The sequence below is a fragment of the Cornus florida genome, unplaced genomic scaffold (assembly GCF_030987335.1).
Source record: "Cornus florida cultivar Cherokee Brave unplaced genomic scaffold, ASM3098733v1 CherokeeBrave_3.0.0_Hap2_Chr08, whole genome shotgun sequence".
Lineage (NCBI taxonomy): Eukaryota > Viridiplantae > Streptophyta > Magnoliopsida > Cornales > Cornaceae > Cornus > Cornus florida.
In genome coordinates, this window is record NW_026775578.1 from 14,444,280 (window position 1) to 14,461,506 (window position 17,227).

Here is a 17,227-nt window from a genome sequence, read left to right on the forward strand (position 1 = left end):
TGTACTTTTAAAATTGGTTAACCCATATTTGAATTCATTTTTAAAGAAGATATTATGATTCCTTTTATTTATTAAATTAGATGGAATATAAGATATTAACTCAAAATTTATCAAAATTTATATGTATTATTACTTAAATTTTTTTAAGGTTAGGGCCCGTAAAATAAATCATTTTATGTATAAAACGTTTGCTTTAAATTGTCAATAAAGTAAAGACTGTAAAGTAAATACCGAGCCAAACTTTTTCCAATTTTAGAGTACTCTTAACCTAATAAGCAAAGCACAAAACTCCCACTCACCTTAAATCATGAGCAATCTTAAGGTTAATATATTATACTTAAGAGCAGGCTAAGGTTAAAGCAAACGTAATACAACCTTAATACTAAATGGGGGTAGGTGTTCGTGTCTAATTACACGTATGAGTATTTGTTATCATTGATGTATAACGAGTAAAAGACTCATTTGAAGAATGGAGTAATTAGCTCGTCACATGACCGACCTCTCATAATTTTTTTTTTTTTTAGCAACAAATCTTGTTTAAATAATAATTTACATAAAGTGAAATTCTAAATACTAGGGTGAGCAAATAATTCGCCAATCCGTCAATCCGATTCGTGTGGTTTGGTTCGATTTTCGGATCTCATGGTTAGGTGATAATTTAAAAAAATAGCAATTCGTTATTCGTGATTTGGTTAACGGATTGAGTCCTGAAAAAACCAATCCGAACCGATCTGAACCGTTACTTAAATAATATATTAATATATATATATATATATATATATATATATATATATAACTATATATATACAATATACAATATTGAATATACTTATTGTATTTCTATTTTTTTTTATTCATTATTCTATTTGGATAATTTATATTCCCTATTATTAAGTATATAATTTACAAATCTATTGCTGTTAATTAGTATATGATTTACAAATTTTATTGCTATTACTGTTGGTATATGATTTACAAATCTATTTTATTTTTCTAGTTTTAATTACTAGTTCTTAATTATTAATTTGAGATTTTAATGGGCCATAAAGTCTAATTATATTGGACTATTTGAAAAGCCCAATCCGCCCAAACCGATCTGATCTAATCCGTTATTTCACGGATCAGTTCGGTTTCAAATTTCTCCAATCAGTGAGGATCAATTCGGATTAAACTTTAGAACCGATCCGATCTGTAATCATCCCTACTATATACATGAAAATTATTTCCAAAAATAATATATTAGCCTAGTCAACATCATGCCATTGGCCAAATTAGTTACTTTAAGTGTAAAGTTACCTCAATCAAAATGTGATTGATTTGACTTCTATATTTAGAGAGCTAAGAGTGTCTCTCTATTAAAAGTTTAATGTATGATGCTCTATGTTTATTATAGTGTTTAGGATTTTGATTCTCAAAACTCTAATAAATCAGGGTTGAGAGTGAGAAGAGTGGAAAAAAAATTGATGTTCTACGGCACATGAGATATAAATCTAAAAATTAATTATAAAATAAATAAAACTACTCAAATTGATTAAAACAAAATCACACGTCCACCTTAGGAAAACTTTGAACTCTAAGTCTACATGTCATTGCTTATGTTTTTATTTTAAAAACTTCATTTCGAGTTGTGTTTGATTGTGAAATTTAATATTTTCTCAACTGCCTTCACAATAGATTAAAAAAAAAAATTTAACTGCAGTTATGCTGCTATGCTCTCCACTTGATTATTATTATTTCTTAATAATTTAATAATAAAAAATATATAGTAGTATTTATTACAGTATTTAAGTGAAACATAAAAGAACAATTTCGAGTTTTTTATTTTTTATTTTTATTTTTTATGATAAAAAGCATAAAAACAGACGCACACCGCCGTCGTCTTATTTCGGTCGCTTATATATTCGTAGCTGTATTATTACTCTCCGACTAAATCGATCAATTTCATAGTATATCTATCGATGAGAGAGAAAATGATGAGACCAAATCGTCGTCATTTAATCCTCATATCGATTCTTCTTCTGTTGAGTTCGATATTGACTATCAAAGCTGAAGTAATAACCCTAACACCTGATACTTTCAACGACAAGGTAATACCACCTTCACAAACCCTATTTTGAATTATTTTTTAAAGAATTGATATCTTTGTTTAGATTATAGATCAAAGATCTATTGTTAACTCTGAAATTCGGTTTTGGGTTTTGGTGTTCTGATACATTCTGGACTATCGCACTGAATTGGTTTTTGGTGTTGATGATCTTTGATGTAATGATTACTTTCTTTGTGCAATTCGTTGGTTTTGTTTGAATCTACTATCGCATGCCCAAGAACTGAAAAGATTAGCAATCTATAAGTGTGGTAATGCAATCTGTGTCATAACTCACATCTTGTTAAATACTTGGAATTTATAATTTTGGGGATGTTATCAATCTCTTGGAATTTGAATTTACTATCATCAACCCAAGAACTGAAAAGGATTAGTATTCTGAGTTCGGTAATGTAAACTTTGTCATGGCTCACTACCTTGTTAAATTCTTGGAACCCATAATTTTGGGGGTGTTATCAATCTCTTGTACTTTGAATTCACCATCATCTACACCAGAACTGAAAAAAGATTAGCATCTCTAAGTGAGGTAATGTAATCTGTGTCTTGTCTCACAACGTTGTTAAATACTTGGAACCCATAATTTTGGGATGTAATCGATCTCTTTAACTTTGAATTTCCTATCACCTACGCAAGAACTGAAAAAGATTAGTATCTCTAAGTGCGGTAATGTAATCTATATGTCATGACTCACAACCTTGTTAAATACTTGGAACCCATAAATTTGTGATGTTATCAATCTTTGTGTTCATTTTTTTAGGATTCTGTTAGGACAGCTGTGTCGGGCAGTTTGTTTCATTGTGCTGTGAGGAATTATACATGTGATCTAAAATTGGAGATCTCAAGACTTGTTGATCTCCAAGACTTGTGTAGTGTTTTACAGTTTTACTGGCAGTAATGTACAAAACCTTTCGGATAAACTTTTAGCTCTGTGGTTAAGAGGCTCAGACGATTGATCAAATGGGTAAATGAAAAGGTCAATATGCAAATAATTATCTAGCTGAATAATTGTGGCGGAACAACATGGATTGTTCCACATGGTTTGAAAATTCATTTGCAGAAAGTTTATTGTTTAAAAAAAAAAACTAAACTGGAATGGATGTTGAAGAAAGTCGACATGCAATGGAGGTTTTATCTAAATAAAACATGTATTGTTAATATGAATTGATTTTCATTACAACCATTGTTATAGATAAAATGTGCAGAATTATTTGTGACTCAGTTTTTGAAGTAGGATGCTCATGTACAAATGTTTTGCCCTTGTTCATTATTTTAATATTTATTAAGAACACACTGATTCTTCGTACATGTGTCTGTGTTCCTGGTTAGGTGAACGAGAAAGATACTGCATGGTTTGTGAAATTTTGTGTTCCATGGTGCAAGCATTGGTAATAATTCCCTTTTTTCTTCAGATATATGAATGTGCTAGAGTTTTTTTTTCCCAATAATATACTACATCCTAATACTGTTTTAAATTTGTTTTCTCACTTATCAATGAAACAAATTTCAGCAAGAACCTGGGGTCATTGTGGGAAGACCTAGGGATGGCAATGGAAGGGGAGGATGAGATAGAGATTGGACAGGTTGATTGTGCTACAAGTAAACCAGTTTGTTCCAAAGTTGATATTCATTCATATCCTACATTCAAGCTCTTTTATAATGGAGAAGAAGTTACTAAATATCAAGGTAAGGTTTATACTTCCTTTGTCTGCAAGCTGGTTTATTTATGTTTGTTTATTTAATACAATCCCGGGAAAGACCCTATGGTGATCAATAAAAGACCTTTTCCAATCAACGTGTCTATAACTAATGTCTTCAAAACTTTTTTTTGATTTGAATATCTTACTCTATACTTCGTAATTCAGGTACAATTGACAAAGTTATCTTTTCTTGTTTTAACATGGTCCTTTGCTAATAGTTGAACTAGGTGTGCTTTCATATATTTGCTTTTATGCATTGTTTTATAATTGGACATGACTAGCCAATTGAACACAGATAATGTTGACCTGGTCTTCTTGCACCTTTTAATGCTGTCAGATTTGCTTTTATTCGGCCAGATTGATTTGTAGGGGTCTTAGATTCCCCGCAGGTTAAGAGTATTCCTCTATACCTTGATGTTTGAGGAATAAAGAGTAGGAGGAGTTGCAAAGATTTGAGTAACCAACCACCAAGGCTCAACAAAGTAAACCTTTGTGGATGGCTCACTTCTACTTGTTAATGTTAAATGATGAGGAGCTGTGGTTTTAATGGGTTGTGGTCGTGTGAGTGGGTCCGGATTGGAAATTCTATTGAAGTACTGTGTATTGTTTCTACTTGCCACTAAAAGAAAAAACATTGAAGAAGCTTGTCATACATTAGAACATGCACACATGTATATATTTATATAAAAATGCATTTATAATTGTATATATGTATGAGCATAGAATGTGAAGGTCATAGGTCCAGATATGATAATCTTAGGTTTGATTTAGTAACTGGGTGGCTGGATGAATACGCCAGCGTACCAGCCCCTTGAATGTGTTGATGTTCAATCCAGGTCTAATAATTATGCTCGTGCTTCCTGGCTAAATATATATTGTTCTCTATTTACTAGTTTGAACAGTGGGAGACCAAACCCTCGATAAATTCATCTAACCTTTTGCTAAAGGAACACTAACACATGACAAAATTGGAAACCAGATGGTTCGCTTATTGGAATGCCTTAAGAGGTAGGCACATTGAAATGTTCAGGTTTTCATATAGAGTCTGCTGTGTAATTACTTTATGACAAGATGGGGGAATACAACCATTATCCTGCTATTTTACTAGTTAGAGATCCAGTAGGAAACTCTGATGACATTGAGGAGAGAATTATGCAGCAAGAAAGAATAATACACACTGATAGATGCATAGAATTTTTAGATAGTAGAATGTAGGACAGTAAATTAATACGTCCTTATCATATAATTAAAACATCTAGCTAAAGAATTGGAGTAGAGCAGGTTATCAATTTATTCTGTGTTTTCCATAATTCTGAGTGCAAAGGAGCAAGGTTCTCATTGAATTTGTTGATAAAGGTGGTCCCTTCGTAGTGGCTCTTGTCCCGGTTGTTATGAAGTGTACACTTTGATCTGTAGTCTAGTCTCTCTCTCGGGGTGGATTACCCAATTTTGTGCACATTATGTTGTAGTGATGCTTGTTGGTTCAGTATCAAACTTAGTCAAGTTGTCCCATACAAAATCATTTTGTTAGGCACATGGTATAAGAGTGAATTTAGGAATTTGCTTTTTGTAGACTTTTGTTTTCTTGCAATGATATTTATTTTTTATTTTTTGACTTTCGTCTTTCAAAACTTTCTTTGTTCCTTTCAAAGAAAAGATACCATAAACGTGGGAGGAAGTAAACCTTGTTTATTTGCATCCCAACTATTCTCCGAAAACTAATGAAATATGCTTGTTTCTTGCAACTATTTGCTCTTTTCCATAGCAACTTTATATTGATTGACGTGAGGACCACAGTATGGCAGTGATGATCATCGTTTAACTATTATTAGACATGAAAAGAGTAAAGTATGATCTAAGAAGTACGGACACTTCTATGAGGTGCCGTGTCCAACACCGTGTTTGACACTAACACTCCGTGGACACTCCTAGATACGTGTCCGACACTTCATGGCCGTGACCATTATTTTAAAATAATAATTTTTTTATTTATTTCAAACACTTGGCCGACACATCTCGGACACCCAATTAACACACCCTACACTCTTTGTCTTATATAAAACAAACACAAAACGACATTATAAACATACATGAAAGTGATCAAGATCTAAGGAACAAAAACATACCTATAATGAGGATAGTAAAATCATATATTACTATAACATAGTCTTTTTTATATTCAAATAGCATCATCTTCCAACTTATATAACTTTAGTATAGAAATTTATAAATTAATTAAAGTTCTATAATTTCCTCATTCAATAGATATATAAATGAAAATTTATATTTGTATTAGCCGTGTCCACGCCGTGTCCGTGTCCTACTTTCTTAGAATTTGACGTGTCGGCGTATCCGTGTCGTATCGTGTCCGTATTCGTGCTTCTTAGAGTATGATTAATGTGGTTTGATGATCACTGGAGATTGATTATTGATACAATGACAATGCTGATAAGATGGTACAGTTGTAATGATGACTATTATTGGTAATTTCAAATTTGGTGTTGATCTTATGTTAGCAGTAATTCCATGGCACTGGTAGAGTTTATGCTATTCTGGTGATAAAAAGGATGCTAATACGAGTATAAGCTATTATGGTGGTGGTGTTGTTATGAGATGGCGATAATGATCAGAAGATCACCTTAATGATGAGCGATGACAATGCAGAATCTAGCCAATCTTGGTGTTGGAGGCAATATTGGTGGTTGTGATGTCTACTTCAGTGATAATGGCGATGGTTTGAGGATGGTCATTATTTGATTTAAATTTCAACCAGCCGGTGATGTTCCATAGCTTCTTGTGCGAATTGCTGCACTTAACGCTTATTTTCCACACTTAGTACAAGCAGCAGAAAATGAAAAAAGTGTAAATGATTTTCTGTAATTGTCATCTTTACTTTACACGATTCTTATTCCTTTAGAACTGATAAACAAGGGCATTTATCCACTATCAGGCACATTGTTTGGTTATTGAATTTCTCAACCTTCCTTTTTGTGCGGGAGGCACTTAAGTGAAATAATGTTATTTATTATATAATGTAATGTATGCCACTAAATTTGTGGAATTTCTACTACGTCTGGATCTAACTTTGATTTTGCCACTTTCAATATCATACTTTTAGGGCCCAGGGACGTAGAGTCTCTCAAAACATTTGTTTTGGAAGAAGCAGAGAAGGCAGCAGAAAAAGCACAGCTGGACAGTGAAAAAGATTTGTGACTGCCTGTCAGGTAAATTTAAGGTGCCATATGTTTCATTTTGTACATCTTCTACAAGTCGTTTAAGATACCGTATAAAAGAACCTTGAGAATTGGTTATGGTTTCCTTCTCTAATTTCCTTGACAAGTAATAATTGTATACAATATTTAGAGGATTTGTTTATGAATAACTTGGTTTGAATTCAAAACGATATTTGTGCAGTTTTGATACTTGTAGAGTTGCAGAAGGATCATCAGCCATTAACAAAAGCAGGAAGATGAAGCAGAAATGGCCATTTTCTGTCAATCATTGATTAGGAAGCCAGAGCAGATTTTTTGAGGATGTTCCTTGTGATTGGTTCGATTGAACATTCAAATGCTACTTAAAACAGAATTCAGCTAGTGGGGGAGAAATTGTAATGTAATATTTTTTTTTTTTTTTTTGTTAGTTGAGAATTTGTGTATCAAAATATAGTATTCAGCAAGAGCATTATTCAACCTTTCATTGAACAATGAGGAAACATGTTTTAACATTCTGCACTAAGCTATACTTACAAAAAAAATTCAGGAATATTATTAGTGCTTACCAATATCATTTATGGTAGGATTGGGATCTTTTGAGTTTTTGATTCGAATATTTGCATTAGATGCATTGTGGTAAGCATTAGATGCACATGTACAACCACTGATGCAGATACCAATTAAATGAATTTAAACCAGCACTGTCCAATATAACAATAATCATACTACCGTTATTGTATTATTGATATGTCATCATAACTCTTGGGAAAAAACCAGCGTAAAATCTTTACCAGATCCATATAAACATGAATTTTGAGAATATTTAAGTAAAAAATAGTGTGTTCCTTCAAACATTTAATTGCAAAAATACTTAGGTGTGTTGAAGAAGTTGGCAAAAGGTGCCACATCTATGCCCCGATGATATGGTAAAAGGGGGCAGGGTTCCTACTACGAACAAAGGGAAACCCCCCCTGACCCAACAGACAATATGGTTCCTGAGAAACCTGCATCGTCGTACGAATCAGAAAGTGGAAAGACAAACTCTCGCCCAGTAGATATTAAACAAGTACTCAAACACGAGGCCTAAAAGAATGTCTTCTCCTTACAAATCAAATATTTCATATTTCGTCTCCCTAGATCTCATTTGCTTACATTGACTTGACTGAAACCATGAGGATAAAAATACAAATTCGAATTTTGTTTTTGTTTGCAACAGGAACTGATCTTATAAGCTCAAGATTCAGACTCATTCAGTTAAGCAAAACTTATAGCTACAAACTGGAGAAATAATTTTCTAAAAGAGCAAGACTACCATTTTCAACTCTAGAAATATATCTGCAACTATGAGACATATTCCTAACGCTAAAACAGCTTTATTTGCAATGAACGTTAAAATGAAAATAGAACTCCTATAATCAGTAGACTAACCAAGTTGATATTATTGCACAGTGCCAATCCCACCTACTACACGACGTGCTAGGAGAAAGTGGTTCTACCATTGCACCAAGCAATGACCCCAATCCTACCATAAACTTCAATAGTGTTAAGAAATATGGCAGGCTAGCTAATGTACCAATTAAAATCATGCAGATAATTAATAACAGAAACAAATCATGAAAAAAGCCTTTTAAGATCAGATTCTATTTGATCGTATAAGATTTTCCGTGAGATTATTACTTATATGAGAATGAAAACATTTCAAAAACAAAGATGCTTAGTTCCAACATCAAGGCATGTGTTATTGACATACCACGGAATAAGTGCCAACTAAATACAATATCACCTCACTCACCAACCTGGATCCAGGCATAGCACTCAAAAACAATATTAAAGAATGTACAAGCACCTCCGTATCCATAGAACATGAATCATATGCCCCACATTTGCAATCAAAAGAACTTCCAGTGACTTTTACGGTTTTACCTGAAACAATTTCTGTCATTTGAAGTTCCCAATTTGTCTTCAAGTTCGTAGAGGAGCTTCCTAAAAATATGTCCATCCACAAAGTCATTCTCTTGCAACTCCTTCAACAAGCTCATGGCATCTTCAACCCTGCGTCTCCGACAGATTTCATCAAGGACTGTCCTGTATGTAATGAAATCAGCAGACCGGTGCTTTTCAGACATCTCCCACAGAAAACTGACTGCCTCATCAATCTCTCCACCAAGAGCAAAAGCATTCACAAGGGAGTTGTATGTTTTACAGCTTGGGACAAACCCTTTTCTCTTCATTTCAGCACACAATTCTCTAGCATTGTTTGTTCGGCCTTGAACACATAATCCATGGATCAAATAATCATAGGAAAATGAATTAGGCTGACAGTTATAGACGACATCCATCTGATGGAATATTCTGAGGGCATCATTGACGTGTAGCGACAGGACATACCCTTTTATCATAGAATTCAATGAAAAAATATCTGGGTCGATCCCATCATTCACCATTTGCTTGAAGAGACATCTAATAGTCTCCATATACATGTGGTTTACATAGGAATTGCTTCCCCTACTTAGAAGAGCAGCGAATAGAATATTACATGTCCTAATTGAAGGCCTACAGTCCAATTTCTTGCTATTCCTCATGTGTTTATAAATATTGACTGCTCTTGTCAGTTTTCGAGCTTCTGTAAAGAAGTAGATCATGGTGTTGAATAGAGCCTCTGAACCAATAAAAGGAACAGAAAGTACTTGGTTAACAACAGCATCCATTTCCTCGTACAATTTTGCAGCCCCAAGCTTTTTTATAGTGATGTGATACGTGGAGACATCATGCTTGAACCTGGGCTGTTGCGACGCCCAATTAAATAGCTCCAAACACACTAGAGGATCTTCTTCAAGAGTTATGACATTGCATAGTTCTTCGGGAATAAATCTTGGTGGGAGTTGGGATAGAGCCCGCTGAAATTGGGCATCATCCAGAGAAGGTTTGGCGGCAGCTTTTGATCTTCTCCGGAAAGTCCTTCCCAAGGATCTTGGTGGGGGTCTATTTGGGTTCCAAGAATAGAACGAAACAAGCATGTATCTGCATAGAAATGCATTTGAAAACGTTTTGGTGGCACTTGTGGCGATTCGGGGCCGAGTTAAAAGATGTATGGAATTCAATGTATTGCTTATGAGATCAGAATGACAAGAAAAATTTGAGAAAGCAGGCAGAGAGGTGAAATGTGAACAGTTACTGACTGTTTTCGAGTCAGGAAGATAAATGTGAGATGGCCTTATACAGAAAAGTTGATTTATAGAGCTTCTATTGAACTGCGAACGATCTCTACGCACTAACAGCATACTCATCAAACCCCAATTTCAATCAAATACATCCAAGGAATATCAAGTTAATCAAAAATAAAACAACCCATTTTACACCAGCGGATTCATAAGATTTTATGAATCTGAAGTAAGGAATCGATAAACTGAATTTCATCTGAAGTTAGGAATCGATAAACTGAATTTCTGAAGCAGTTTATACACATTCATCAATATATATAGTATACACGTATATGCATATTCGATTAAAACCTAATTGGAAGAGAAGAAAGAGACTATCGAACTAAAACAGGACACTTCCAATCAAAAGTTCGCGTTCGAATATCAGACTTTTTTTCTTTTAAGGCGTTGTGGATTCCAATAGAAAAGAAACGAACGACAATCTAAATAGTTGCTTTTGCAGTATCTAGGGCAGAAGGAAGAAAGAGAGTTTGTACCGTTAGGGGTTAAGCCCTGTAGATCTCTGAAACCAAGACCCCCACCTTCGCTTTCTTTCTCTCTCTCTCTCTAGTTTCTCTCTCTAGAAAATCAAAAGAGCAGCTGAACGGAGAGAGGAAGGCAGATAAAGTGGAGCCAGGGAGACGACCGGCGAAAGAATTGTTTTCCTCTCCGACATCTCCAAAGTGGTACTGAGCCCAATAAGGCGTTGCACGCGAGTGGTTTCTCTGGCTTCTAAGCCCAAACCTATTTCTAGATGGGCCACGTAGATTGGCCCAATAATGCGTTGCAAAAGAGTGGGTTGTCTGGCTGTTAAGCCCAGACCTATTTCTCAGATGGGCCATGAATATATCTAGTTGGTGAGCCCATTAACGTGCTGTGTTTCAACTTTTAACAGTTCTCAACCTCGTCTTTTTCAACGTATTAAATTGTTACTGTAGTAATTACTTTATAAATTTCATTTTTGTTATTTGGAAGAACCAACTCAAATTTAAACACAGTCTATCTCGTCCTAAGACGGGCTTATGAAACTCTTCTTGTTATTTGAGTTGATTATAGGTAGAAAAATTTAATCTACCCTATTTAAAATATTTGTATTGAAGTATAAGCAAGTCTATCCGAATGTGATTTTACTCCAAACTTATTAGTTATTAATTTAATATTTCAATTCATTACTTAATTATAGATAAAATTAATATTTATTTAAAATATTAATTAAGTTTGTTTAATAATATAATAAGAATATAACTTACGAGAATAAATTAAAATTTAAAATTTAAATTTTGATGATCCGATACTTTCAATCGTAAAATTAAAAAAAATAATAGTAAAATTAAATTGATGAGAGTGACAAGGCGACGGTCTCAAATCGTTGTATTTGTGGTGTACACCATTTATGTTTCACATGACTGCACCACTTCAATGACTGTACTAGTACTGTACTCCGACTGTATAGAATTGATGAGATCCAAAAACTATTGGCTCAAATAAAGCCACGTGGCTATATATATTGAAATGGGCCCTCAATATCCGTCTAGCAAATGAGACATTGGGCAAAGAAACAAAGTGCATGGGACCATGAACATTATGGAGAAAAAATGCTTTACTTTAGTTAGGGGTAGCAAAGTTGGTTACGACTCTACCATGGCAAGAATTAGACGAGTTTGAATCGGTAAACGGGTCTATACTAGTTCGATTAGTTAATAGTATTATGTTTGAATCGAAATGGTTTAATCCATTTAACTATAAATATTATAAATAAATTTATATTTAAGTTTTAAAATAATTATCTAAAGTTGTGGTTTATAATTTATGTTTTTGTAACCTACAGAGTATTTAATAATTTGGGTGGATTGAAATTTATATTTTTCTTATATTTATTATTTGATTGAGTATTATCAATAATTTAAATAATATAATTTTTTATTTTAATAAATAGTTTATTAAACGGATTACACGTGTAACCCGTTTAATAAATAGGTGAGGTTAGTATTGAAAGTTCATAACACAAATATTAAACAGATCGTGTTTGGGTTGAGTTATTTAGTAGAATACTTTAATGTTGACACGACACGATTATGACCTGCAAATACGAATTGCTACTTTTATTTTAGTAGATTATATCATTACATGACCGTATTTAATAAATTGATAATATCATCGTTACCATGTCATCACTACAATCAACTCAATTAAGTTTTGGATAATGTTTAGCTACTCACTGATGAATAACTTTACCCTACTCACTTTTATGTGTTTCAATAACAATTTACCACATCAGTTTTAATAAAAAAAATAACCCACGTTTATTCAATGGTTGATCCGAGAAAATACAGGAGGACGTGAATTATTTTTTTATTAAAATGGATGTGGTAAATTATTATTGAAACACACAAGAAGTGAGTAGGGGGAAACTACTCACCGATAAATAGTTAAGTATTATCTTTAAGTTTTTATCTATAATTACGGGCAAACAGTGATACTAAAAGCATATCAAAGATTGAAAGTTGATTCAATTTCAAAGAATACCGCATGCCCTAATAAAATTTGGCTGACGTGCCTAAAAAATTCGATCTTGTGAAAGTTCAATAGAATTAAGGTCAAAAAACGATACTAAAAGCATATCAAGGATTGAAAGGTGGTTTAATTTCAAAGTTGACACACCCTCCCGGGCCTCCCCCACTAACGCCAATCCAAAAATTACCATCAAAATGTTTTTATTAACCATAATACACATACACAGTCGAACATACTAAGTTAGATGTGAACGGTGTGTGTTTTTTATTTTATATTGATCTCTAGTGAGATTTGAACAAATTGTTTGACGTTTATTATTTTGACTTTTTTTAAGTTATAGCGCGTATGCTCAATGACACTTAACCAAATCTTATAAAATGATAAATTTGCCATACCCTTGTATAAAAAGAAAATAGGGTAAATTATATTGACCTTTCTTAAAGCTTTACACACGGGTTACATGAACTTTTCATATTAACAAATATTTGTAATATATAATATATTATAATATAAAGACATTATTGACTTTTCATACTCAAAGTCGCCCTCTAGCCGTAGACAAACTGGGTTTAGGGGATGAAACTAATAATAAATGTTGCATGATTTATAAATATATAATTTGCCCATAATTCAAAAAAGCTTAATGTAATTCACCATTTCTTTAATTAGGTAAATATTGACACATCTACCCACAAATGCCGTGATTCCTAACTCTTTACCTTTCTTTTGATGGAGAGTTAAATATAAAGTTAACATTTGGAGTTTTGTAAAAAAATAAATAAATATCTACATATTTGAATTCATATTGAGTTTAGAAGTAGTACTATTTTGAATTTGAGATTGTTGAAGAAAATTAAGTTTAAATTTAAATTAAATTTTTTTTATTTAAAATCTAAGCCGTCCAATTGGTCCTCCAAATATATTATGAGTACGGTAAGTTTGTTTGATGAATAGTAAGAACAATAATGGTATGCGATGATTACAATACAAATTTTTTTATTAGAGTATGGTGACGTAAGGGCAGTGACGACAACAAATGTGGAATGGGTCTGTGAAAGTGATCCATCCAAGAGAGATGAAAGCCCCACCACATATTTTACCTACATTCAATCAATTGTTTGATATAATGTTTTTTAAGAAGGGCCCATCAGAACAGCATTTAGAATTTGGACCCCCAATCATAAATAATCCACTTCCATTATATAAGGATGAGTGCATATATTGCTATATCTATCGATGAAGAAGAAGAAGAGACAGATAAACATTGGCAAGGTTGGCTACGCAGGAGAGATGACATCGACATCCGTGTCAATCTTAGAGACTTGGCTGTTGGTGTCGGTGTTATTTCTCCTTCGTAGGAAACCTTTGCAAGTGTCGTATACCGGTGTCATTTCGTACAAAATAAATTGTGAAACTAGAAACTTATCTAAAAGGTTGGTTGTTTTGCTTCCCTTCAATGATACTTTGTTTTATTTTTTATTATAATTTGTACAATTTTCTTGCAGGTAAGATTGGAAATAAAGTTGTTTGCACTGAAATTGGGCATTTGATTTGACCACACTCAAAACCCTCTCTTATTTTTCTTTATTTGAGTTTATGTTTCTGTCCATTTAGTTTAAGTCCATTTCCTTTCCATGTTCTTAGTTTTACCCTTTCACCTCAGAAGTTTGTCTCTATAATCAAAGGGTGTGTAATAAATCTTAATTCTATGTACTACAAGTTAGTTCATGAATTTAAAAAATAATAATAATAAATCACATTCTCGTTTAAATGATTCTTCTATTCTTTACTTCAATTTATACCGATGACTTTGAATTGGATAATCTATCCCAAAAAAAAACAGAAAAAAAAACTTTGGAATTGGATAGTGTCCTTATAAAGGAACCAAAGTTAAAGAAGGTAAGAGAAATATTATTATTTATGATGCTAACAGCGGACCATTTATGTTGTGTGACTCAACTTGCGTTACTGGTGGGTGGTGGTCAGCTCATTACTTTGACCTAGTTTAGTATTATTTTCGTCCCAAAAATATTGTTATGTTTTAAAAAACGTGTCGGTTTAACTAGCAAGAGTCGCGAATTTCTAAAGTAACATTTTTTTTTTGGGGGATGGATGAGTATTGGGTTTGTGGGGTTGGTTTCATTGTGGTTTTGTCAATTTTTTTTTTTGTGATTCCTCGTGGTCCACACTTATTTATTTATTTAATATTAAATTTTTCACGGACCACAGTTGTCAATGATTAAAAGATTAAAGGTTCGGCCTTGGAATCTCTCATTCATAAAATAAAAGATTCGAACTTCAAAAATCTTGACACGTCCCCCCACAAAAATCAAAAGGCAAAATCAAAATAAAAGATATTTATAAAAATATCAAAAGGTAATATCATGGTAAAAGACAATTATAAGCCACCGATACGACTATTTAACTGAAAAAAATAATTCATAAAGATATATAATACCCACAAAAATCTTGACACGACCACCCACAAAAATCAAAAGGCAATATCAAGATAAAAGATAATTATAAAAAAAAAAAAAAAAAAAAAAAATTCAAAAGGTAATATCATGGTAAAGGATGATTAGCCCCGGGGGCTTGGACAGATTGGTAAGGCTTGGAATTACCACACGGGAGGCCAGTGATCGAACCTTGTCGTCTCCCTTATCACCCTCGACTAATCTAATGTTGTAGTTGTGGGGCCGACTACTGTATTCCCTGGTGTCTTGGGGGTGGGTCCGAAGGGTCATGCCTCAGGGAGTTCTGGGTCATAAAAAAAAAAAATGGAGGTTCAATTCAACATTGTTTAACAAGAAGTTAGAACACAGGTGTGGCGACTATTTAATTGAAAAAAATAATTCATAAAAATATATTTAATAATAAGGGCGGATTCAGGAATTGTCAAGAGAGTGGGCTAAAAATAAACATAAATTTAATCACAGAATTTCTTAAGCAATTTTTTTTTTTTATAACATAATTTAGATAAATTTTTGAATTCAAAGATATATTACAAAATATCTAAGTTGTGCTCGACAAGTCTTTAAAGACTCGAATTCATCGATAATATATTCCAAGTCAATTTTTCAAACAAGATCCCCGTACGGTCATACAATCAGCAAAAAATTCGTCTCCCATCATGCTATGTTTTAACACATTTCATATTTGGTTTTTTGGTTTTAAATATTGAATTATTGCAATTTTTTTGTAGTTTTATTTTATAAATCAATTTGAAATTTTAACACTTACCCATCTATATTTGTTTTATCTAAATCTGTAATAAGTTAGTAACCTCTAATTTGTTAATTATTGGATTTAAATGTTTTCTTTTATACTAATACTCCTTGTCTACTTAGAGATCAAAATCATCAAATTTTCTTAGTTTATCATGCCATAGATTTTTTTAGTTTGTTTGTTGAATACTTTCTAAATAAACAGAGGAGCTGTATTTATTTTTCATAATGATTTGAAAATGTTGAAATTATGAATTTATTCAATATATATAATTTCAAAACTGTCTCTACAACAATTTTATCTCAAATTATGTTTTACTTCATATACTAATACTCATCATTAATAGGGCTTGTTTGGCTTGAGCCTTTATTTTAGTATTGTGGCTTAACTGACTTGGGCTTATTTGGGTGAGTTAATAATAATAAATTTTTTTTTTTTTTTTGGGCTGGACTAAAAATACCTATAGTAATTAATTTTTTTTTTTTAGATTGGGCTGGAGCCCAGCCCAGCCCAGCCCAGCCCTACACTGGATCCGCCATTGTTTAATAAGAATATCAAGTATTGTATTGCTTCGTAATATTTGTGTAAGCTTGGAAGTTGGAACTACATATTCTCATTTGGCTGTATACATAATTCCGTAACGGGCCATATAAAATTATATACATACATACATATATATATATATTATACTTAAAATACATGAGACTTTTTTATTGTGAAAATTTTTTTCTCCCTTGAAGAACGAAATCTAAATGCAAGGTTCATTTCATTTGCCAAAAAGAGTATGCAACCAACTTTAAAAGGGAACGCCACCTCAATTTCGTCAAACGTACGGAAAATAGTAGCTTTATAAGCATAATCCTCCACTAAATTGGCAAGTCAAAAAATTAAACCTAGTAATTGAAGTTTATTTGAAAAATAACAAGGTTATGTTTTGCAATAAGGTAATTAAAGTCTTGCAATTGGAATTAATGATAGACTAGAGAACTATTTTTTTTCTTTCTAATTTCACCAATTTCAATTCCAACTTCAAAATTTCAATTCCATATAACCCACAGTAACTTTAAACTAATTTTTCTTCAATATTAAGTTTAAGGTACCAATTTCATGCTACTACATAAACAATATTAGATTTAACCTTTAAAAAATCATTGGCAATTCATATTGGGAAAGAAGCTGCTTGAATTAGACAAACAAGAAAACCTTCATTATCCCAATTAAGAAGTTAAATCGGCAATTACTTTATTGACTTGCATGTTCTTGGGAGAAGCTGAT

General features: G+C 32.7%; 2 protein-coding genes across 2 annotated transcripts; one reads left to right on the top strand and one right to left on the bottom strand.

Annotated features, from left to right (window-relative positions):
• Positions 1-1,878: 1,878 nt before the first annotated feature.
• Positions 1,879-7,621, top strand: LOC132269532 (protein disulfide-isomerase 5-1). The gene is made up of 5 exons (XM_059770765.1): positions 1,879-2,087; positions 3,431-3,489; positions 3,612-3,787; positions 6,920-7,025; positions 7,216-7,621. Exons 1-4 carry the CDS (start codon positions 1,959-1,961, stop codon positions 7,012-7,014), a joined length of 459 nt encoding a protein of 152 aa, XP_059626748.1. The 5' UTR covers positions 1,879-1,958; the 3' UTR covers positions 7,015-7,025; positions 7,216-7,621.
• A 1,088-nt stretch (positions 7,622-8,709) lies between these two features.
• On the bottom strand, positions 8,710-10,886 carry LOC132269533 (pentatricopeptide repeat-containing protein At2g27800, mitochondrial-like). Its single transcript, XM_059770766.1, has one exon. It carries the CDS (start codon positions 10,298-10,300, stop codon positions 8,933-8,935), a length of 1,368 nt encoding a protein of 455 aa, XP_059626749.1. The 5' UTR covers positions 10,301-10,886; the 3' UTR covers positions 8,710-8,932.
• Positions 10,887-17,227: the final 6,341 nt, after the last annotated feature.

What these genes read in the sequence shown, in the direction of transcription:
- LOC132269532 (XM_059770765.1), top strand. Translation starts at nt 1,959, where the DNA reads ATGAGAGAGAAAATGATGAGACCAAATCGTCGTCATTTAATCCTCATA. An exon ending in CTGATACTTTCAACGACAAG is followed by an intron (nt 2,088 to 3,430) that starts GTAATACCACCT and finishes GTTCCTGGTTAG; the next exon opens with GTGAACGAGAAAGATACTGC. An exon ending in AGAAGTTACTAAATATCAAG is followed by an intron (nt 3,788 to 6,919) that starts GTAAGGTTTATA and finishes TCATACTTTTAG; the next exon opens with GGCCCAGGGACGTAGAGTCT.
- LOC132269533 (XM_059770766.1), bottom strand. Translation starts at nt 10,300, where the DNA reads ATGAGTATGCTGTTAGTGCGTAGAGATCGTTCGCAGTTCAATAGAAGC.